Source organism: Gobio gobio (genome assembly GCF_949357685.1).
Source record: "Gobio gobio genome assembly, chromosome: 24".
Taxonomy (NCBI): domain Eukaryota; kingdom Metazoa; phylum Chordata; class Actinopteri; order Cypriniformes; family Gobionidae; genus Gobio; species Gobio gobio.
In genome coordinates, this window is record NC_137120.1 from 41036236 (window position 1) to 41059733 (window position 23498).

General features: G+C 41.3%; 1 protein-coding gene across 2 annotated transcripts in view; it reads left to right on the forward strand.

Moving 5' to 3' along the window:
- arhgef18b (rho/rac guanine nucleotide exchange factor (GEF) 18b) overlaps positions 1-23498 on the forward strand; it is a 92798-nt gene that overhangs the window by 43176 nt on the left and 26124 nt on the right. For both annotated transcript variants that reach the window (XM_079808050.1, XM_079808051.1), the window contains 9 exons: positions 821-1071; positions 9315-9440; positions 9523-9640; positions 10848-11102; positions 14643-14719; positions 14802-14980; positions 17612-17685; positions 20291-20476; positions 23012-23155. In XM_079808050.1, coding sequence (XP_079664176.1) covers positions 821-1071; positions 9315-9440; positions 9523-9640; positions 10848-11102; positions 14643-14719; positions 14802-14980; positions 17612-17685; positions 20291-20476; positions 23012-23155 — 1410 coding nt within the window. The remainder of the gene's footprint in view (positions 1-820; positions 1072-9314; positions 9441-9522; positions 9641-10847; positions 11103-14642; positions 14720-14801; positions 14981-17611; positions 17686-20290; positions 20477-23011; positions 23156-23498) is intronic.

The window sequence follows — 23498 nt, forward strand, 5'->3', positions numbered from 1 at the left end:
TCACATGTTCAACTCCACACACACCAGATCACATGTTCAACTCCACACACACCAGATCACATGTTCAACTCCACACACACCAGATCACATGTTCAACTCCACACACACCAGATCACATGTTCAGCTCCACACACACCAGATCACATGTTCAACTCCACACACACCAGATCACATGTTCAGAGAGGATCTCTCTTTATAAACCACAGATTTGAGCTTCGAACAACTACATTATTGCCTGAAAAAGTCTTAAAACTACGTTTTGTAGCGAATTTCACGTGCGAATGAAGTGAATTTCACGCGCGAATGAAGCGAATTTCACGCGCGAATAAAGCGAATTTCACGCGCGAATAAAGCGAATTTCACGCGCGAATGAAGATGAAGCGAATTTCGCGTGCGAATGAAGCGAATGAAGCGTGCGAATGAAGCGAATTTCGCGTGCGAATGAAGCGAATTTCGCGCGCAAATGAAGATGAAGCGAATTTCACACGCGAATTAAGTGAATTTCACGTGCGAATGAAGATGAAGCGAATTTCACACGCGAATGAAGCGAATTTCACGCGCGAATAAAGCGAAATTCACGCGCAAATGAAGCAAATTTCACGCGCGAATGAAGCGAATTTCACACGCGAATTTCACACGCGAATGAAGAGGAAGTGAATTTCAAGCGCGAATGAAGTGAATTTCACGCGCGAATGAAGCGAGTAAACTCAAAATGTTCAAGCGTCCAACTTCGCGTGAATAGCGCAAATTATTCGCGTCATTTGCGTCCGGTGTGAACGCCACATAAGTGTTTCTCTAAAGCTCTTCCTGTCTCCTCCAGAGCTCATCCAGACGGAGATCCACCACGTGCGGACGCTCAAGATCATGCTCCGCGTGTATGCCCGAGAGCTGCGGGAGACGCTACAGCTGGACGACAGGAAGCTGGACTGTCTCTTCCCCCAGTTGGACAGCCTGCTGGAGCTGCACAACCACTTCCTGTCCCGCCTCAGGGAGCGCCGGGCGGAGTCCCTGGAGCCGGGCAGCGAGCACAACTATGCCATCCATAAACTCTCAGATATCCTTATATCCCAGGTACATGCCGTGATTTTGTCGTACTTCCTGCTTCAAACTTTCGGTCCTGTATTTCCTGTTTCATTATTGCTGCTGTTGCCTTATGCTTCCTGCTACACATTTCCTGTCTTTTGCTTCCTGCTTCACACATCCAAGCTTAACACACTTCCTGCTGATCACACTTTGCCCCACGCTTCCTGCTGTTGTCATACTTCCTGCTTCACACTTCCTGGCCTACATTTCCTCCTCCTTACTTCCTGTTGTCACACTTTTTCCCTAAACTTCCTGCTGTTGTTATACTTCCTGCTTCACACTTCCTGGCCTACATTTCCTCCTCCTTACTTCCTGTTGTCACACTTTTTCCCTAAACTTCCTGCTGTTGTCATACTTCCTGCTTCACACTTCCTGGCCTACATTTCCTCCTCCTTACTTCCTGTTGTCACACTTTTTCCCTAAACTTCCTGCTGTTGTTATACTTCCTGCTTCACACTTCCTGGCCTACATTTCCTCCTCCTTACTTCCTGTTGTCACACTTTTTCCCTAAACTTCCTGCTGTTGTTATACTTCCTGCTTCACACTTCCTGGCCTACATTTCCTCCTCCTTACTTCCTGTTGTCACACTTTTTCCCTAAACTTCCTGCTGTTGTTATACTTCCTGCTTCACACTTCCTGGCCTACATTTCCTCCTCCTTACTTCCTGTTGTCACACTTTTTCCCTAAACTTCCTGCTCGCCTTTCCTGTCTTACGCTTTTAGGTTTAAACATCTCATCTTCACACTTTCCCCCCACACTTCCTGTTGTTTTAAAGCCCAACATTTCCTGCTTCCTACTTCCTGTCATCACCCTTTTGCCTCAATTCTCGCTCTTCACATTTCCTGTCTTTTGCTTCACGCTTCCTGCTGAACACACTTTTGCCCCACGCTTCCAGCTGATGTCATACTTCCTGCTTCACACTTCCTGTCCTACATTTCCTCCTCCTTACTTCCTGTTGTCACACTTTTTCCCTAAACTTCCTGCTGTTGTCATACTTCCTGCTTCACACTTCCTGGCCTACATTTCCTCCTCCTTACTTCCTGTTGTCACACTTTTTCCCTAAACTTCCTGCTGTTGTTATACTTCCTGCTTCACACTTCCTGTCCTACATTTCCTCCTCCTTACTTCCTGTTGTCACACTTTTTCCCTAAACTTCCTGCTGTTGTTATACTTCCTGCTTCACACTTCCTGTCCTACATTTCCTCCTCCTTACTTCCTGTTGTCACACTTTTTCCCTAAACTTCCTGCTGTTGTTATACTTCCTGCTTCACACTTCCTGGCCTACATTTCCTCCTCCTTGCTTCCTGTTGTCACACTTTTTCCCTAAACTTCCTGCTCGCCTTTCCTATCTTACGCTTTTAGGTTTAAACATCTCATCTTCACACTTTCCCCCCACACTTCCTGTTGTTTTAAAGCCCAACATTTCCTGCTTCCTACTTCCTGTCATCACCCTTTTGCCTCAATTCTCGCTCTTCACATTTCCTGTCTTTTGCTTTACGCTTCCTGCTGAACACACTTTTGCCCCACGCTTCCAGCTGATGTCATACTTCCTGCTTCACACTTCCTGGCCTACATTTCCTGCTTTACACTTCCTGTTGTCACACGGTTTCCCTAAACTTCCTGCTTCGCCTTTCCTGTCTTACTCTTTTTGCTTTAAACATCTCATCGTCACACTTTTCCCCCACCACTTCCTGCTGTTGAAAAGCCCAACATTTCCTGCTTCCTACTTCCTGTCATCACCCTTTTGCCTTAATCTTCCCTCTTCACATTTCCTGTCTTTTGCTTCGCGCTTCACACTTCCTGCTGATCACACTTTTGCCCCACTTTTCCAGCTGTCATACTTCCTGCTTCACCTTTCCTGGCCTACATTTCCTTCTTTATACTTTCTGTTGTCACACTTTTTTCCTAAACTTCCTGCTTCGCCTTTCCTGTCTTGTGATTTTTGCTTCAAACTTTCTGTTGTCACACTTTCACCCCACACTTCCTGCTGTTGTCAAACTTCCTGCTTCAAACTTTCTGTTGTTATATTTCCTGCCCTACACTTCCTTGCTTACACATCATGTTGTCACGCACCCAAGGCTTCCTGTTTTTTGTCATACTTCCTGCTTCACACCTTCTGGCCTACATTTCCTCCTCCTTACTTCCTGTTGTCACACTTTTTTCCTAAACTTCCTGCTGTTGTTATACTTCCTGCTTCACACTTCCTGGCCTACATTTCCTCCTCCTTACTTCCTGTTGTCACACTTTTTCCCTAAACTTCCTGCTGTTGTTATACTTCCTGCTTCACACTTCCTAGCCTACGTTTCCTCCTCCTTGCTTCCTGTTGTCACACTTTTTCTCTAAACTTCCTGCTGTTGTCATACTTCCTGCTTCACACTTCCTGGCCTACATTTCCTCCTCCTTGCTTCCTGTTGTCACACTTTTTCCCTAAACTTCCTGCTGTTGTTATACTTCCTGCTTCACACTTCCTGGCCTACATTTCCTCCTCCTTACTTCCTGTTGTCACACTTTTTCCCTAAACTTCCTGCTGTTGTTATACTTCCTGCTTCACACTTCCTGGCCTACATTTCCTCCTCCTTACTTCCTGTTGTCACACTTTTTCCCTAAACTTCCTGCTCGCCTTTCCTGTCTTACGCTTTTAGGTTTAAACATCTCATCTTCACACTTTCCCCCCACACTTCCTGTTGTTTTAAAGCCCAACATTTCCTGCTTCCTACTTCCTGTCATCACCCTTTTGCCTCAATTCTCGCTCTTCACATTTCCTGTCTTTTGCTTCACGCTTCCTGCTGAACACACTTTTGCCCCACGCTTCCAGCTGATGTCATACTTCCTGCTTCACACTTCCTGTCCTACATTTCCTCCTCCTTACTTCCTGTTGTCACACTTTTTCCCTAAACTTCCTGCTGTTGTCATACTTCCTGCTTCACACTTCCTGGCCTACATTTCCTCCTCCTTACTTCCTGTTGTCACACTTTTTCCCTAAACTTCCTGCTGTTGTTATACTTCCTGCTTCACACTTCCTGTCCTACATTTCCTCCTCCTTACTTCCTGTTGTCACACTTTTTCCCTAAACTTCCTGCTGTTGTTATACTTCCTGCTTCACACTTCCTGTCCTACATTTCCTCCTCCTTACTTCCTGTTGTCACACTTTTTCCCTAAACTTCCTGCTGTTGTTATACTTCCTGCTTCACACTTCCTGGCCTACATTTCCTCCTCCTTGCTTCCTGTTGTCACACTTTTTCCCTAAACTTCCTGCTCGCCTTTCCTATCTTACGCTTTTAGGTTTAAACATCTCATCTTCACACTTTCCCCCCACACTTCCTGTTGTTTTAAAGCCCAACATTTCCTGCTTCCTACTTCCTGTCATCACCCTTTTGCCTCAATTCTCGCTCTTCACATTTCCTGTCTTTTGCTTTACGCTTCCTGCTGAACACACTTTTGCCCCACGCTTCCAGCTGATGTCATACTTCCTGCTTCACACTTCCTGGCCTACATTTCCTGCTTTACACTTCCTGTTGTCACACGGTTTCCCTAAACTTCCTGCTTCGCCTTTCCTGTCTTACTCTTTTTGCTTTAAACATCTCATCGTCACACTTTTCCCCCACCACTTCCTGCTGTTGAAAAGCCCAACATTTCCTGCTTCCTACTTCCTGTCATCACCCTTTTGCCTTAATCTTCCCTCTTCACATTTCCTGTCTTTTGCTTCGCGCTTCACACTTCCTGCTGATCACACTTTTGCCCCACTTTTCCAGCTGTCATACTTCCTGCTTCACCTTTCCTGGCCTACATTTCCTTCTTTATACTTTCTGTTGTCACACTTTTTTCCTAAACTTCCTGCTTCGCCTTTCCTGTCTTGTGATTTTTGCTTCAAACTTTCTGTTGTCACACTTTCACCCCACACTTCCTGCTGTTGTCAAACTTCCTGCTTCAAACTTTCTGTTGTTATATTTCCTGCCCTACACTTCCTTGCTTACACATCATGTTGTCACGCACCCAAGGCTTCCTGTTTTTTGTCATACTTCCTGCTTCACACCTTCTGGCCTACATTTCCTCCTCCTTACTTCCTGTTGTCACACTTTTTTCCTAAACTTCCTGCTGTTGTTATACTTCCTGCTTCACACTTCCTGGCCTACATTTCCTCCTCCTTACTTCCTGTTGTCACACTTTTTCCCTAAACTTCCTGCTGTTGTTATACTTCCTGCTTCACACTTCCTAGCCTACGTTTCCTCCTCCTTGCTTCCTGTTGTCACACTTTTTCTCTAAACTTCCTGCTGTTGTCATACTTCCTGCTTCACACTTCCTGGCCTACATTTCCTCCTCCTTACTTCCTGTTGTCACACTTTTTCCCTAAACTTCCTGCTGTTGTTATACTTCCTGCTTCACACTTCCTGGCCTACATTTCCTCCTCCTTACTTCCTGTTGTCACACTTTTCCCCTAAACTTACTGCTGTTGTTATACTTCCTGCTTCACACTTCCTGGCCTACATTTCCTCCTCCTTGCTTCCTGTTGTCACACTTTTTCCCTAAACTTCCTGCTCGCCTTTCCTGTCTTACGCTTTTAGGTTTAAACATCTCATCTTTACACTTTCCCCGCACACTTCCTGTTGTTTTAAAGCCCATTTCCTGCTTCCTACTTCCTGTCATCACCCTTTTGCCTCAATTCTCGCTCTTCACATTTCCTGTCTTTTGCTTCACGCTTCCTGCTGAACACACTTTTGCCCCACGCTTCCAGCTGATGTCATACTTCCTGCTTCACACTTCCTGTCCTACATTTCCTCCTCCTTACTTCCTGTTGTCACACTTTTTCCCTAAACTTCCTGCTCGCCTTTCCTGTCTTACGCTTTTAGGTTTAAACATCTCATCTTTACACTTTCCCCGCACACTTCCTGTTGTTTTAAAGCCCATTTCCTGCTTCCTACTTCCTGTCATCACCCTTTTGCCTCAATTCTCGCTCTTCACATTTCCTGTCTTTTGCTTCACGCTTCCTGCTGAACACACTTTTGCCCCACGCTTCCAGCTGATGTCATACTTCCTGCTTCACACTTCCTGTCCTACATTTCCTCCTCCTTGCTTCCTGTTGTCACACTTTTTCCCTAAACTTCCTGCTCGCCTTTCCTGTCTTACGCTTTTAGGTTTAAACATCTCATCTTTACACTTTCCCCGCACACTTCCTGTTGTTTTAAAGCCCATTTCCTGCTTCCTACTTCCTGTCATCACCCTTTTGCCTCAATTCTCGCTCTTCACATTTCCTGTCTTTTGCTTCACGCTTCCTGCTGAACACACTTTTGCCCCACGCTTCCAGCTGATGTCATACTTCCTGCTTCACACTTCCTGGCCTACATTTCCTGCTTTACACTTCCTGTTGTCACACGGTTTCCCTAAACTTCCTGCTTCGCCTTTCCTGTCTTACTCTTTTTGCTTTAAACATCTCATCGTCACACTTTCCCCCCACCACTTCCTGCTGTTGTAAAGCCCAACATTTCCTGCTTCCTACTTCCTGTCATCACCCTTTTGCCTTAATCTTCCCTCTTCACATTTCCTGTCTTTTGCTTCCTACTTCACACTTCCTGCTGATCACACTTTTGCCCCACTTTTCCAGCTGTCATACTTCCTGCTTCACTTTTCCTGGCCTACATTTCCTTCTTTATACTTTCTGTTGTCACACTTTTTTCCTAAACTTCCTGCTTTGCCTTTCCTGTCTTGTGATTTTTGCTTCAAACTTTCTGTTGTCACACTTTCACCCCACACTTCCTGCTGTTGTCAAACTTCCTGCTTCAAACTTTCTGTTGTTATATTTCCTGCCCTACACTTCCTTGCTTACACATCATGTTGTCACGCACCCAAGGCTTCCTGTTTTTTGTCCTACATTTCCAGCTTCACGTTTCCTGTCTTACAGTTCCTGCTTCAAACATCCTACTCTAGATTTCTTGCTTTAACATCATTTTTTCCCTCTTTTTTAAAATGTTCTGCCCTACACTTCCTGTTGTTTTTCATCATACCCTTCCTGCTGTTGCCATGCTTCCCGATTTCCACCTCCTGCCCTACATGTCCTCCTCCTTACTTCCTGTTGTCACAGTTTTGTGCTTTTGATTCAGTTTTGTGCCTTTACTGCTTTACACGTTTTTTCACACTTCCTGCCCTATACTTCTCGCTTCATATTTCCTGTTGTCACACTTTTGTGCTTCACATTTCCTGCCTTACACTTCCTGCTTCACAAATACAGTTTTCACAGTTCCTGCTTTCGCTTCCTGCTTCAAACATCCTGTTTTATTTCCTGCCTCATATACTGTTGTCACACTTTTGTACTTTTGCTTCCTACTTCAGATATTCTCGTCGCCTTTCCTGCTTTACACATTGTTTTCACACTTCTTGCCCTATACTTCTCGCTTCGTATTTTCAGATTTACTTCCCTACATTTCCTCCTCCTTACTTCCTGTTGTCACACTTTTGTGCAATCACTTCCTGCTTCAAACATCCTGTTTTATTTCCTGCCTCATATACTGTTGTCACATTTTTGTGCTTTTGCTTCCTGCTTCAGACATTCTCGTCGCCTTTCCTGCTTTACACTTCCTGCTTGACACATCCTGCTTTACACTTCCTGTTTTACACATTTTCACACTTCCTGCCCTATACTTCTCGCTTCGTATTTTCACATTTACTTCCCTACATTTCCTCCTCCTTACTTCCTGTTGTCACACTTCCTGCTATCACTTCCTGCTTCAAACATCCTGTTTTATTTCCTGCCTCATATACTGTTGTCACATTTTTGTGCTTTTGCTTCCTGCTTCAGACATTCTCGTCGCCTTTCCTGCTTTACACTTCCTGCTTTACACATCCTGCTTTACACTTCCTGTTTTACACATTTTCACACTTCCTGCCCTATACTTCTCGCTTCGTATTTTCGAATTTACTTCCCTACATTTCCTCCTCCTTACTTCCTGTTGTCACACTTCCTGCTATCACTTCCTGCTTCAAACATCCTGTTTTATTTCCTGCCTCATATACTGTTGTCACATTTTTGTGCTTTTGCTTCCTGCTTCAGACATTCTCGTCGCCTTTCCTGCTTTACACTTCCTGCTTTACACATCCTGCTTTACACTTCCTGTTTCACAAACACAGTTTTCACACTTCCTGCTATCGCTTCCTGCTTCAACCATCCTGTTTTATTTCCTGCCTCATATACTGTTGTCACACTTTTGTGCTTTTGCTTCCTGCTTGACATTCTCGTCGCCTTTCCTGCTTTACACTTCCTGTTTTACACATATTGTTTTCACACTTCCTGCTCTATACTTCTCGCTTCGAATTTCCTGCCCTACATTTCCTCCTACTTACTTCCTGTTGTCACACTTTTGTGCTTTTGCTTCCCGCTTCAGATATTCTCGTCCCCTTTCCTGCTTTACACGTTGTTTTCACACTTCCTGCCCTATACTTCTCGCTTCATATTTTCAGATTTACTTCCCTGCATTTCCTCCTCCTTACTTCCTGTTGTCACACTTCCTGCTATCGCTTCCTGCTTCAAACATCCTGTTTTATTTCCTGCCTCATATACTGTTGTCACAGTTTTGTGCTTTTGCTTCCTGCTTCAGACATTCTCGTCGCCTTTCCTGCTTTACACTTCCTGCTTTACACTTCCTGTTTTAAACTTCCTGCTTTACACATGTTGTTTTCACACTTCCTGTCCTAAACTTCTCGCTTCACATTTCCTGACCTACATTTTCTCCTTCTTACTTCCTGTTGTCACACTTTTGTGCTTCACATTTCATGCCTTACACTATCTGCTTCACAATCACAGTTTTCACACTTCCTGCTATCGCTTCCTGCTTCAAACATCCTGTTTTATTTCCTGCCTCATATACTGTTGTCACACTTTTGTGCTTTTGCTTCCTGCTTGACATTCTCGTCGCCTTTCCTGCTTTACACTTCCTGTTTTACACATGTTGTTTTCACACTTCCTGCTCTATACTTCTCGCTTCGAATTTCCTGCCCTACATTTCCTCCTCCTTACTTCCTGTTGTCACACTTTTGTGCAATCACTTCCTGCTTCAAACATCCTGTTTTATTTCTTGCCTCATATACTGTTGTCACACTTCCTGCTTCAGACATTCTCGTCGCCTTTCCTGCTTTACACTTCCTGCTTTACACTTCCTGCTTTAAACATGTTGTTTTCACACTTCCTGCCCTACACACTCTGCTTCACACAAGCATATGTGTTTGTGTGTATCTGGTTTTAGTTTTCCGGAGAGCTTGGAGAGCGAATGAAGGAAAGTTATGGGGATTTCTGCAGTCGGCACACTGAGGCCGTCAACTACTACAAAGAGCAGCTGCAGAGCAACAAGAAGTTCCAGAACCTCATGAGAGTATGTTGAGGTCTTATACGTCCCCATGCTAGGTTGTCCTCAGCACTGTTTTGAATCTTTTTCTCACCTTGTTGTGTTTCAGAAAATAAGTAATCTGTCAATAGTGCGACGGTTAGGCGTCCCAGAATGCATCTTGCTGGTGACACAGCGAATCACCAAATATCCTGTTCTTGTGGAGCGCATCCTGCACAACACTGAAGGTTGGTCGTTATGGTGCCCTTAAACTATTCAGATATTATGAATATACAAGGTTATTAAAGGGTTAGTTCACCCAAAAATGTAAATTGAGTCATTAATGACTGAGCCTCATGTGGTTGGACACCCGTCAGACCTCCGTTCATCTTCAGACACAAATGAAGATATTTTAGTGTAAATCTGATGCTCTGAAAGGCCTCCATTGGCTCAATGCACGGTTCACTCTCAAGACCCTTAAAAGACACTAAAGACGTCGTTACAAAGTCCATCTCACTACAGCGGCTCTACAATAACTTTATGAAGAGGCGAGAATAGTTTTTGTGCGCAAAAAAACCCTAAATAACGACTTATATAGTGATGACGATTTCAAAACACGGCCTCATGAAGCTTCGAAGCGTTATGAATCAGTGAGTCGATTCAGCAGTTCAGAGCGTTATGAATCAGCGAGTCGATTCAGCGGTTCGGAGCGTTATGAATCAGTGAGTCGATTCAGCTGTTTGGAGCGTTATGAATCAGTGAGTCGATTCAGCAGTTTGAAGCGCTATGAATCAGTGAGTCGAATCAGCAGTTTGAAGCGCTATGAATCAGTGAGTCGAATCATGATTCGGATCGCGTGTCAAACCACCAAACTGCTGAAATTTGGCGATCCAAACTGCTGAATCGACTCACTGATTCATAACGCTCCAAACAGCTGAATCGACTCACTGATTCATAACGCTCCAAACTGCTGAATCGACTCACTGATTCATAACGCTCCAAACAGCTGAATCGACTCACTGATTCATAACGCTCCAAACCGCTGAATCGACTCACTGATTCATAACGCTCTGAACCGCTGAATCGACTCACTGATTCATAACGCTTCGAAGCTTCATGAGGCCGTGTTTTGAAATCGTCATCACTATATAAGTCGTTATTTAGGGTTTTTTTGCGCACAGAAACTATTGTCGTCTTCATAAAGTTATTGTAGAGCCACTGTAGTGAGATGGACTTTGTAACTTTAGTCTTTAGTGTCTTTTAAGGGTCTTGAGAGTGTAAAGTTGAGCCAATGGAGGCCTTTCAGAGCCATCAGATTTACACTAAAATATCTTAATTTGTGTCTGAAGATGAACGGAGGTCTGACGGGTGTCCAACCACATGAGGCTCAGTCATTAATGACACAATTTACATTTTTGGGTGAACTAACCCTTTAATGCTTTCTTCCCTCTCCAGCCGGGACAGAGGAACATGAAGGATTGGCCCAAGCTCTCTGTGTAATCAAAGACACCATAGTTCAGGTGGATGCCCATGTCAATCTCTACGAGAAGGAAGCACGGCTTAGGGAAATCGCCTCCAAGATGGAGCCCAAGTCCCTTGGGAAAATCAAAGACGGACGTGTCTTTCGTAAGGAGGACCTTTCTCAGGGCCGCCGCAAACTCTTGTATGAGGGCATGGTAAACTGGAAAGCCGCATCTGGTCGCCTCAAAGGTATTATGAGAACGACAATTTGCATGGATAAGAAGAAAACGGGAGGGAAATGCTTTTGCATGAAATGGATGATGAAAAATAATCCAAGGAGCTCTAAAATAACTGTGAATGTTTTTATCTGAAGCTAAATACAGCATCAACTGATGCCATGCCACCCCCACTTCATGTGAACAAACATTAAATCCAAAAATAAAATATTTAGGTTACAACTGTATCTGTCTGGGGTGAAAAATGACTGACTTTATTATTGTTATTTTCAGCGCTTTTAATATACTGTTATTTTTAAAAAGAACGTTATTAACATTAATTTATTTTTAACAAGTATCCTTTTAGTAAGGAGACCTCAGAAATCTGAAACCAGAATGAAAAAAACATTTTTTTTTTGCTCAAAATGGTGATTTCCAAACAAATGGAAAAATAACCATATATCGGTATCGATATCGGCATCGGCCAGAATGAGTTGAAAAATATCGGCATATCGGCAAAAATCCAATATCGTGCATCCCTAATAGAAATAATATGTGGGATGAAAAACTGTATTTCTCAAGGCGCTTTCAAACAGATTACATAAACACAGAATATTTATTTTCGATTTGGTTTACATTGTTTAAAACCTGACATTTCATCGTTTCTTTAGACGTTTGTCTCATGTTTGTGAGGCAAGTATTCACTAAGTTACAGTTCATTTTCTGAAAACTATCTGAATGAACGTCTTTGACAGAGAGGCTGCAGATCGCGCATCATGTTTGTTTTCTTTATTTTGCAAAAAGCACAACATTTTGTTTTTATTGTGACTGTACACAAAAAAAATAGAAACTTAACAGATTATAATGACGTATAACACTTGCCTGAATGATAAAAAAAACGTACATAGTTATTGGAGTCTCTTTGGCACTGATAAGATAAAAAGAGAGCCGATTGCGAGAGGGTTAAACAACTACATTCACACCTGAAAAAGTCTTAAAACTACATTTTGTGACACAATAACAGTAGTGTTTTTAAATTATGCGGGGTTTCTCGTCGTCACTTCACCACGTGACCGCAGTGAGCAGGCTCCTGATTGGTTAACGCGCCGCGAATTGACACCAAAGTTCACATTTTTAAACTCAGGCGTCAGACGTGAATTCGCTTCAAACGCGTGAATGCACAAAAAGCACCACTCAATTTGCGTCAAATTCGCTCATGCGAATGAGGCGGAATTGCGTCCATCGCACCGCGCGAAATGCGTCTATCGCGCCGCAAGACCTCCATCTATTTAGCTTCAAACGCTCGATTTATACACGCGTCCAATTCACTGTGGACGCGCGAATGGAATCAAAATGTTCAAGCGTCCAACTAGACGTGATAGACGCAATTTTGGCACTCTATTCACGTTTGGTGTTTAAGTAATTTACAGAAGTGTTATTGACATTATGGCCATCGTCTGTGATGTTTGTTTACTGTAATATTTACCAATAAATTGTAGGCTAGGAGTCGCCAACTAGCGGACTCCGGTCCGAATCCGGTGAGAACGCACTATCAGAGCAGAAAGCGGCGCGCAAAAACAATGACATTTTCTAAAATTAGGAAAGTTGATGCTGAAAACCGAGTTTTCCGAGATGAATGGGTGGAAAAAAAATCGCATTTATTCTTCCTGCATCCTGAGGCCTGTGTGTCTCATGTGCTCTGATTCTGTTGCGGTTGTCAAAAGTGGAAACATTAAATCAAATGTTTCTAGCACTTTTTAATTTTTCCAACACTGGTGAAACTCTATTTTTGCCTGTTTGTGTTTCTGAATGATACTGCTAATGATATTTTACCAGTGCAATGTGAAGCACAGAAGAGTGCAGTGTTCAATATTAGAGACATTTAGTTAAGCAGAGACTATACATGTGAATGAACATAACATGAAATTTGAAATTTCTGATTTTCTGATCCAGGGGGGGTTTGCGTTCATTGATCGTTATTATTTATCTCAGTTCAGCAGGAAAAAGCAATTTAGTTGCTAGTAATAGTTGTTAGTAATGTTGAAATGAAGTGCAGATTTAGAGATGAAGGTATTTTTAGTTCATCATATTTTTGTCAGATATTGTTACTGGTTGAATTTAGATATTTTGTACCAAAGCAACTTAAAGGACATAACAGAACAACAACAAAATGAGATCAATTTTGTGAAGGATTACCCATGTTTGCTTTAACAATATGAACAGACATGTTTTGTCCATATGAGAACATATTATATTTTGTTCAATTAAGTACAAATGCTATCTACACTAATTTCTTTAGTCTGGCAATAAACATAAATTATTGTTTTTAGGTATATAATTGTCCGGACCACGAGGGTTCATTTACTGGACCTCAAGCAATTTTAGTTGAAGACCCCTGTTGTAGGCTATAGCTACTTAATTAATTGAATTCATAAAAGCAACTATGCTATTATTTTTTCTTCTTTTTAATTAAATTTCTATGAAAAGATTCCCCACAAATTCTGTGTGTTGTATTTTCCGTTGACTTAACATTGAAATCCCTCGCTCCTGATTGGCCTTCGGTGTGAATGCAGCATTACAGTTTCTTCATGGTTATTGATATATCACTAAAGTACCGAAAAAAGCTACAGTTGGGTTAAAATGTGAACGGTACCCAACCCTAAGCGCGTTACTTTTCCGAGAGAATGGAAAACAGGCCTGGAAAATACAGGTTTTGGGAAACCTGCCCAGACAGAGCATCACCAATCTCTGAGCTTGTTATGCTAAATGGTCAGGAAGTGCGTAAAGACAAAAGACTTAATGTCTCCAACCCATGGGCTGATTAACTTGATCATGTTAGAATGTAGTCAATCTTTACCTTAAAGGGTTAGTTCACCCAAAAATGTAAATTGTGTCATTAATGGCTGAGCCTCATGTGGTTGGACACCCGTCAGACCTCCGTTCATCTTCAGACACAAATGAAGATATTTTAGTGTAAATCTGATGCTCTGAAAGGCCTCCATTGGCTCAACTTTACACTCTCAAGACCCTTAAAAGACACTAAAGACTAAAGTTACAAAGTCCATCTCACTACAGCGGCTCTACAATAACTTTATGAAGACGAGAATAGTTTCTGTGCGCAAAAAAACCCTAAATAACGACTTATATAGTGATGACGATTTCAAAACACGGCATCATGAAGCTTCGAAGCGTTATGAATCAGTGAGTCGATTCAGCGGTTCAGAGCGTTATGAATCAGTGAGTCGATTCAGCGGTTCAGAGCGTTATGAATCAGTGAGTCGATTCAGCGGTTCAGAGCGTTATGAATCAGTGAGTCGATTCAGCGGTTCAGAGCGTTATGAATCAGTGAGTCGATTCAGCAGTTCAGAGCGTTATGAATCAGTGAGTCGAATCATCACTCTGAACCGCTGATTCGACTCACTGATTCACTGATTCACTCACTGACGGGTGTCCAACCACATGAGGGTCAGTAATTAATGACACAATTTACATTTTTGGGTGAACTGTCCCTTTAAACTGTTCCACAATATATTTCAAACATTAATAAATTTGTAATCTTACACTTCCGTTGCAGATATTCTAGCTGTTCTTCTTACCGATGTCCTCGTCCTGTTGCAAGAGAAGGATCAGAGATACGTGTTCTCAACCGTGGTAAGTACGGTGTCCTTTTAGGTTCATACACAAGGAGAAATTGTTCATCTCAATGCACTCACTCGTGTTGTTTTTCCGCTAGGACAACAAGCCATCCGTCATTTCCCTGCAGAAGTTGATCGTGCGAGAGGTGGCTCACGAGGAGCGGGCCATGTTCCTTATCTGCGCCTCCTCCAATGAACCCGAGATGTACGAAATCCACACGGCCTCGAAAGAAGATCGCAACGCGTGGATCACACACATCCGGCAGGCCGTGGAAAGGTCTGTGTCCGTCCATCACCACATTAGTGTCTGCGTTTGGGTCAAAGACAAGACGTCACTATTTTGGTGTCCAACAAAAGTCATTTTATATACATAAAAAACATGTTAAATGCAAGTAAACTGTCTACTTTACTATTTCAAATAACTCAGGGTTCCCACTCGTCCTGGAAAACCTTTGAAATTGATGACAAATTTTCCAGTCCTGGAAAACACATGGAAAATTAGAGAAAATATGAAATGTCCTGGAAAATATTGTTGCTGTCTGGGAAAATTCTTTAAAAAAAGTTATTTCTCTAGCCGAGTATAAAGAGTTTATCGCTGGCCCAAACAATTAGCGCTAGTTGCAGAAAGCACATGTTCAGGACGCTGAGTAGTATTTTGAATATAATGTTTAGTCTTGCTAATAATAACTGCTCAACTGTATGTGAATGTTAACTCGTAAGCTGCTCCCTAATCACATCATTTTGATATAAAGTCACATTTTTGTTTTATAAAGTCACAATTGCAAGATATAGTCAGAATTGCGTGATATAAACTCGCAAGTCTTCACAATTGACTTTTTTGCGCAGTTGCGAGTTTATATCTTGCACTTCTGACTTCTTTTCTCAGAATTGTGAGATCTAAACTGCAATTGCAAGTTATAAAGTCAAATTCTGAGGAAAAAAGAATTCCGACAATTTTCGCGTTTATATCACAAATTTGTAAACTCGCAATTGCGAGAAAGTCAGAATAGCGAGATAAAAAGTCACAATTACAAGATATAAACTCGCAATTCTGACCTTTTCTTCACAATTGACTTTTTTGCGCAGTTGCGAGTTTATATCTTGCACTTCTGACTTCTTTTCTCAGAATTGCGAGGTCTAAACTGCAATTGCAAGTTATAAAGTCCAATTCTGATGAAAAAAGAATTGCGGCAATTTTCGCGTTTATATCGCAAATATGTAAACTCGCAATTGCGAGAAAGTCAGAATAGCGAGATAAGTCACAATTGCAAGATATAGTCAGAATTGCGTGATATAAACTCGCAATTCTGACCTTTTCTTCACAATTGACTTTTTTGCGCAGTTGCGAGTTTATATCTTGCAATTCTGACGACTTTTCTCAGAATTGTGAGATCTAAACTGCAATTGCAAGTTATAAAGTCCAATTCTGAGGAAAAAAGACAATTTTCGCGTTTATATCACAAATATGTAAACTCGCAATTGCGAGAAAGTCAGAATAGCGAGATAAAAAGTCACAATTACCTTTTCTTATTCTGTGGTGTAAACAAGCTTCCATAGTCATAATGCATGATTAAGAGCTCATATTGAAAAATGCTGGATTGTTTAGTAATGGCAATAAACTGGACGGCTTTTAAAGACTTCGAAAGCAATATTTGGCGTGATCCTTGTCTTTTTATTCCCGCCGTAGTAAAATTGAAAATGTCCTGGAAAAGTACTGGAAAATGGCTGCTGAAAAAGAGTGGGAACCCTGTAACTTTTGTCAAAATAAAATGTCAACATTTAGGGGAAATAATGTTCCAAAGTGTAAAATTGTCATTCAGCGTAATGGTCCGGACTTTGATTTTGCCATTGCATCTTTAAATAAATGTATAAAATAACAAGTAAAAAAATATATTTGTTTTCTTGGCATTTTCAAATATGTGTTGGCTGTGTTATATTAAAAGGACTATGTCTTACTTATTTTTTTAAGTATTTAAATAACCAGGGGACTTTTGTCCCGAAAATTCAGTTTGTAAGAGATCATTCAGTGTAACAGGATCAAGAAGCCATTCTGAAATCATATTAATAAACATATCTGTGACATCATCATAAGGCCCTGAAGACCATGTGGAGCTGCAGAAAAGTGAATTCATCGCTCTTAAATATTTGATAATTCCACCTTTTCATGGTGTGGTATCCTAAGTTACAAAACCGCACGTCATTCAGTGAAATGCCAAAAAAACATTCATATTGTTAGAATTTTTGAAAAATAAGTAGATGTTGTGAATAATTGTGATTAACTTTACTGGTCAAGCTCACTTTTTGATATAGATGGCCTGCAATATAAGCTGAAGTAGAAGTTTCGTCATTCAGGGTAATGCTTTTTTCATTCAGTGTAAAAAAATTAAACAATATACTTATTCTAACCTCTAATCATTAAAATATATCAAATAATGTGATCATACAAAATTTTCTTATATTTTAAATTATTTTCACTTCCTTGCAAAAACTTCTTGCTGGCAAATAAACCTAGTGGTTTGAAGGATAGTGGCAAAGTATAAAGATTTAAAAATTATGATTAATTAGTATTTGTGGGCTGGACTTTGATACTTAAATAGAGTATTTTAATATGCCATCAAATGATTCATGTTTTAAATATGCCTAATAAGATTTTCTGATACATAAATATTGTTACACTGAATGACATTTTAGTGGGTGTCTTCTGTAAATCATGGTAAAAAATGTTTTACAAATCGTTCTTTTTTGCTAAGAAAATATAAAATTAAACAGGACACATTCTAATGTACAGGAAAAAACTACATTTAAAGCTGTATTACACATTTATGTTTTTGATGCTTGAAAACCCGTTTCGTCTTTGACTCATTTACTTCTGTCAGCTTTATTTACTCCGCTCTTCCTCATCCATCAGCTGTCCACACACAGAAGAGAGATTATTCAGTGAGGAAGAGGAAGCCAGAGTCACCCGCTTCAGAGAGTTTCACGGTTTGTGCTCATTTTAATGTTGTGTAATGGCTTTTTATGTCACTAGAGGGCGCACTTGTGTTGCTAATCCCATGTCAAAAATAATGTCCACATTTGGGGACAGTTAATTTAACTCCATTAGGGTTCATTTATAATGGTAATTTTCTACAAACCACTTAAAGTCAGTGTCAGTAGATTGACAGCAAATATTGAGTTTTGTATTCCAAATATTCATTGTGTAATGACAGTATTAATCCAAGATGGCTGACACGATAGCCAAATGTCTATTTCTGTGAAAAACTTTTATACAAGGAGGTCAATTGAGCTAAGAAAAAATATTAGTATGTACAGTAAAGTGTGATGAATAGGTCAGTATTTTATAAACTAAAATTTAGAGTAAAATGCAGTTTTTACACACCAAAAACCAGCAACAGTGGAGTCAGATTGCATAAAGTCTGCATAATATCTGTTCTATTTTTGCACATATGTTTTGAATTGTCTAGGGCTGTCAAAAGATTAATCGCGATTAATCGCATCCAAAATAAAAGATTGTGTTTACATAATATATGTGTTAATTTATTATTAATTATTATTTATATATAAATACACACACATTCATGTATATATTTAAGAAATATTTGCATGTATATACATTTATATAATCTATAATATATATAAAAATAAATGTTTTATATATAAAAATATTTTTTTTCTTAAATATATACATGCTTGTGTGTGTATTTATATATAAATAATAATTAACAGAGTACACACACATATATAATGAAAACACAAACTTTTATTTTGGATGGGATTAATCGCGATTAATCTTTTGACAGCCTTATATTGTCTTATATTGTAATAAAACAGACATTTAACAAATATATCAAAATAAATAACCATTCAAAATGACAGCATTACAGCATTAAATGGCAACTTTACACATGCATACCGAGACAAATTAGCATTTTGCCTTCCAAATAGGGACAGCACAGGTCAAGCCCTCGGTTCAGAATAATAGAGAAGAGCATTATGGGCCAGCAAAGCCCAGCCCATATTGCTACTAGGTTTCCACATATATGTAACTACCATTATAGTTCCTACAATATGTGTTTTATCGTTGTTATATTGTAATATTAATGTTTTTAATAACTGAGCTGATCTACACTCACCTAAAGGATTATTAGGAACACCTGTTCAATTTCTCATTAATGCAATTATCTAATCAACCAATCACATGGCAGTTGCTTCAGTGCCTTTAGGGGTGTGGTCCTGGTCAATCTCCTGAACTCCACACTGAATGTCGGAATGGGAAAGAAAGGGGATTTAAGACATTTTGAGCGTGGCATGGACGGGCCGGTCTGAGTATTTCACAATCTGCTCAGTTACTGGGATTTTCACGCACAACCATTTCTAGGGTTTACAAAGAATGGTGTGAAAAGGGAAAAGCATCCAGTATGCGGCAGTCCTGTGGGAGAAAATGCCTTGTTGATGCTAGAGGTCAGAGGTCATGGGCCGACTGATTCAAGCTGATAGAAGAGCAACTTTGACTGAAATAACCACTCGTTACAACCGAGGTCTGCAGCAAAGCATTTGTGAAGCCACAACACACACAACCTTGAGGCGGATGGGCTACAACAGCAGAAGACCCCACCGGGTACCACTCATCTCCACTACAAAGAGGAAAAAGAGGCGACAATTTGCACCAAAATTGGACAGTTGAAGACTGGAAAAATGTTGCCTGGTCTGATGAGTCTGGATTTCTGTTGAGACATTCAGATGGTAGAGTCAGAATTTGGCGTAAACAGAATGAGAACATGGATCCATCATGCCTTGTTCCCACTGTGCAGGCTGGTGGTGGTGGTGTAATGGTGTGGGGGATGTTTTCTTGGCACACTTTAGGCCCCTTAGTGCCAATTGGGCATGGTTTAAATGCCACGGCCTACCTGAGCATTGTTTCTGCCCATGTCCATCCCTTTATGAGCACCATGTCCCCATCCTCTGATGGCTACTTCCAGCAGGATAATGCACCGTCACAAAGCTCCAATCATTTCAAACTGGTTTCTTGAACATGACAATGAGTTCACTGGACTAAAATGGCCGCCACAGTCTCCAGATCTCAACCCAATAGAGCATCTTTGGGATGTGGTGGAACGGGAGCTTCGTGCCCTGGATGTGCATCCCACAAATCTCCATCAACTGCAGATGCTCTCCTATCAATATGGGCCAACATTTCTAAAGAATGCTTTCAGCAGCTTGTGGAGTCAATGCCACGTAGAATTAAGGCAGTTCTGAAGGCGAAAGGGTCAAACACAGTATTAGTGTTCCTAATAATCCTTTAGGTGAGTGTATATAGCATAACATGACATAATAAAAACACAATGTTCCATATTGTCTTCTGTGGCTTTTTGTCCCATTTTACGCCTTTGTTGCATGGTGTCCACATACGTGGACAGTTAAATAATTTTTTAATAAAAAAAAAAATGTTAATGGATTTCAATTTTAGCATCGTATTAAAGGGAAAAAAATGAATCTTAAAAAAAATCTAGTTAATGTTTTTCATAATTCATGCATGAAAGGGTTCAAATAAAAAACATATTGAATATATTGTCCTGATTTCCCGTAGATCGCCTGACCTTGAAGGACGCTCAGATCACCCAGAGCCTCACAGAGAAGCTGCAGTTGTTTTCGGATCTGGCTGAATCTGTGGCCGGTCTGGAAGACTCCAGCGCCCGCTCTCGGCTGCTCCTGCGGGGCGACGCCTCAGACCTCCAGCAGGGGGAGCACCTGCTCAAAGGAGCCATCACTGAAGGTAACCTGAGCAGCTCACACAGGTCCAGGGTCAGAGCTAACTGGCCAGCAGCCATATCACCCTGTAGCCCAAGACTGGTTTCCCACTGAAGGGCTGAGCCTGGTCAGTATCTGGATGGGAGACCAACTGGGAAAACTAGGCTTCTGCTGGTGGAGGTGTTAGTGAGGCCAGTAGGGGGCGCTCACCCTGTGGTCTGTGTGTGTCCTAACACCCCAGTATAGCGATTGGGACGCTATTAGGGATTGACCGATATGGATGTTTTAGTGCCGATACCGATTTTTTTTTTCCTCAGCCTTAGCCGATGATCGATACGGCCGCCGATTTTCTTGAGCCGATATTTGGAGCCGATACTGCTTTTGCTCCCTCAATTTACATCATAAAAATGACACAATGATAAACAATTTAAAATTTAAAAAAGGAACATTTATTAAACTAAAAAAAACAATATTTAACAAATAGTAAAAACAGGTGAGGTAGAACAAGAAAAAAAAGAGTTCAGTGGTGAAAATAAATATTTAAGCATAAATAAAATAATGACACTATTGCACATTATCAACAAGCAAGCAGCATAATAAAGTACACACTGACTGCACTATACTTCATTTAAAACTATTTACAATCTAGTCATTTAATGGCTACACTCTAAAAAATGCTGGGTTAAAAATAACCCAAGTTGGGTTGAATATGGACTAACCCAGCAATTGGGTTGTTTTGACCCAGCGGTTGGGTTAAATGTTTGCTTAAAACAACCCCATCGCTGGGTTAAAACAATCCAATTGATGGGTTAGTCCATTTTAGTCCACTTCACTTAATCTCTTGTAGAGCAACACCAGCGGTAATTCAGGAAAAAATCTCCCAATGCTCCACGTGAAACTTCAGTCTTTCCACCTTTTACCATCGTGTCAATTCTCAGTTGATTTTGATTAATATGCGCGAGGGAGAGCAAGAGAGTTTTAAGACGGTGAGAGCTGCTCTGTGGACGCCTGTCTGTAAATAATGCAGGGAAAAAATATCGGTGAACGCAGCAGCCTTATATCGGCCGATACACGTAAAAATCACAAATATCGGCGAACGCAGCAGCCTTATATCGGCCGATACACGTAAAAATCACAAATATCGGCGAACGCAGAAGCCTTATATCGGCCGATACACGTAAAAGTCACAAATATCGGCGAACCCAGCAGCATTATATCGGCCGATACACGTAAAAATCACAAATATCGGCGAACGCAGCAGCCTTATATCGGCCGATACACTTAAAAATCACAAATATCGGCGAACGCAGCAGCCTTATATCGGCCGATATACGTAAAAATCACAAATATCGGTGAACTCAGAAGCCTTATATCGGCCGATACACTTAAAAAATTACAAATATCGGCGAACACAGCAGCCTTATATCGGCCGATACACGTAAAAATCGCAAATATCGGCGAACACAGCAGCCTTATATCGGCCGATACACGTAAAAATCGTGAACACAGCAGCCTTATATCGGCCGATACACGTAAAAATCACAAATATCGGCGAACGCAGCAGCCTTATATCAGCCGATACACTTAAAAATCGCAAATATCGGCAAACGCAGCAGCCTTACATCGGCCGATACACGTAAAAATCGCAAATATCGGCGAACGCAGCAGCCTTATATCAGCCGATACACGTAGAAATCGCAAATATCGGCGAACACAGCAGCCTTATATCGGCCGATTATACGTAAAAATCACAAATATCGGCGAACGCAGCAGCCTTATATCGGCCGATTATACGTAAAAATCACAAATATCGGTGAACTCAGAAGCCTTATATCGGCCGATACACGTAAAAATCACAAATATCGGCGAACGCAGAAGCCTTATATCGGCCGATACACGTAAAAATCACAAATATCGGCGAACACAGCAGCCTTATATCAGCCGATACACGTAAAAATCGCAAATATCGGCGAACGCAGCAGCCTTATATCGGCCGATACACTTAAAAATCACAAATATCGGCGAACGCAGAAGCCTTATATCGGCCGATACACGTAAAAATCACAAATATCGGCGAACGCAGAAGCCTTATATCGGCCGATGCCGATACACATAAAAATCGCAAATATCGGCCGATATATCGGTCTAACACTAGACACTATACTGTAACAAGCACCGTCTTTCGGATGAGATGTTAAACCGAGGTCCTGACTCTGGTGATTAAAAATCCCAGGATGTCCTTCGATAAAGAGTAGGGGTGTAACCCCGGCATTCTGGCCAAATTTGCCCATTGGCCTCCTAATCATCCCCATATATATACGATTGGTTTCATCCCTCAGTCTCCTCTCCACCAATCAGCTGATGTGTAGTGGGCGTACTGGCACAAAATGGCTGCCATCGCATCATCCAGGTGGTGCTGCACATTGGTGGTGGTTGAGGAGATTCCCCCTTCTATATGTAAAACCGCTTTGAGTGAGTGCCTAGAAAAGCGCTATATAAATGTAATAAATTATTATTATTTTAACTGTAGTGAGTGAAGCATGTCTCTGTCTTTCTCTAGTGGAGAACCTTCAGAACCTCCTGGCCTCTGGAGCTCGGGAAGCATCTCCTCCTGAGGGGAACCAGAGCCCGTCCTTGAGTTTGCTTCCACGCAGGGCGGACACTTTCGGCGGATACGACAGCGTTACCACCATACAGCCTAAGAGTAAGAGCCACTACATGTGTTAATGTGGATTAACTTAAAAGACAACTCTGCTGAAAAATGAACCTAGGGGTAATTAAAGGATTAGTTCACTTTTAAATAAACTTTTGCTGATAGTTTACTCACCTCATGTCATCCAAGATGTCCATGTCTTTCTTTCTGCAGTCGAAAAGAAATGAAGGTTTTGGATGAAAACAGTCCAGGATTGTTCTCCATATAATGGACTTCAATGGGCTCCAAACGGTTCAAGGTCCAAATGACAGTTTCAGTGCAGCTTCAAAGGGCTTTAAACGACACCAGATGATGAATAACGATCCGTTTCTGCGAGAAATCGAGCAGTATTTAT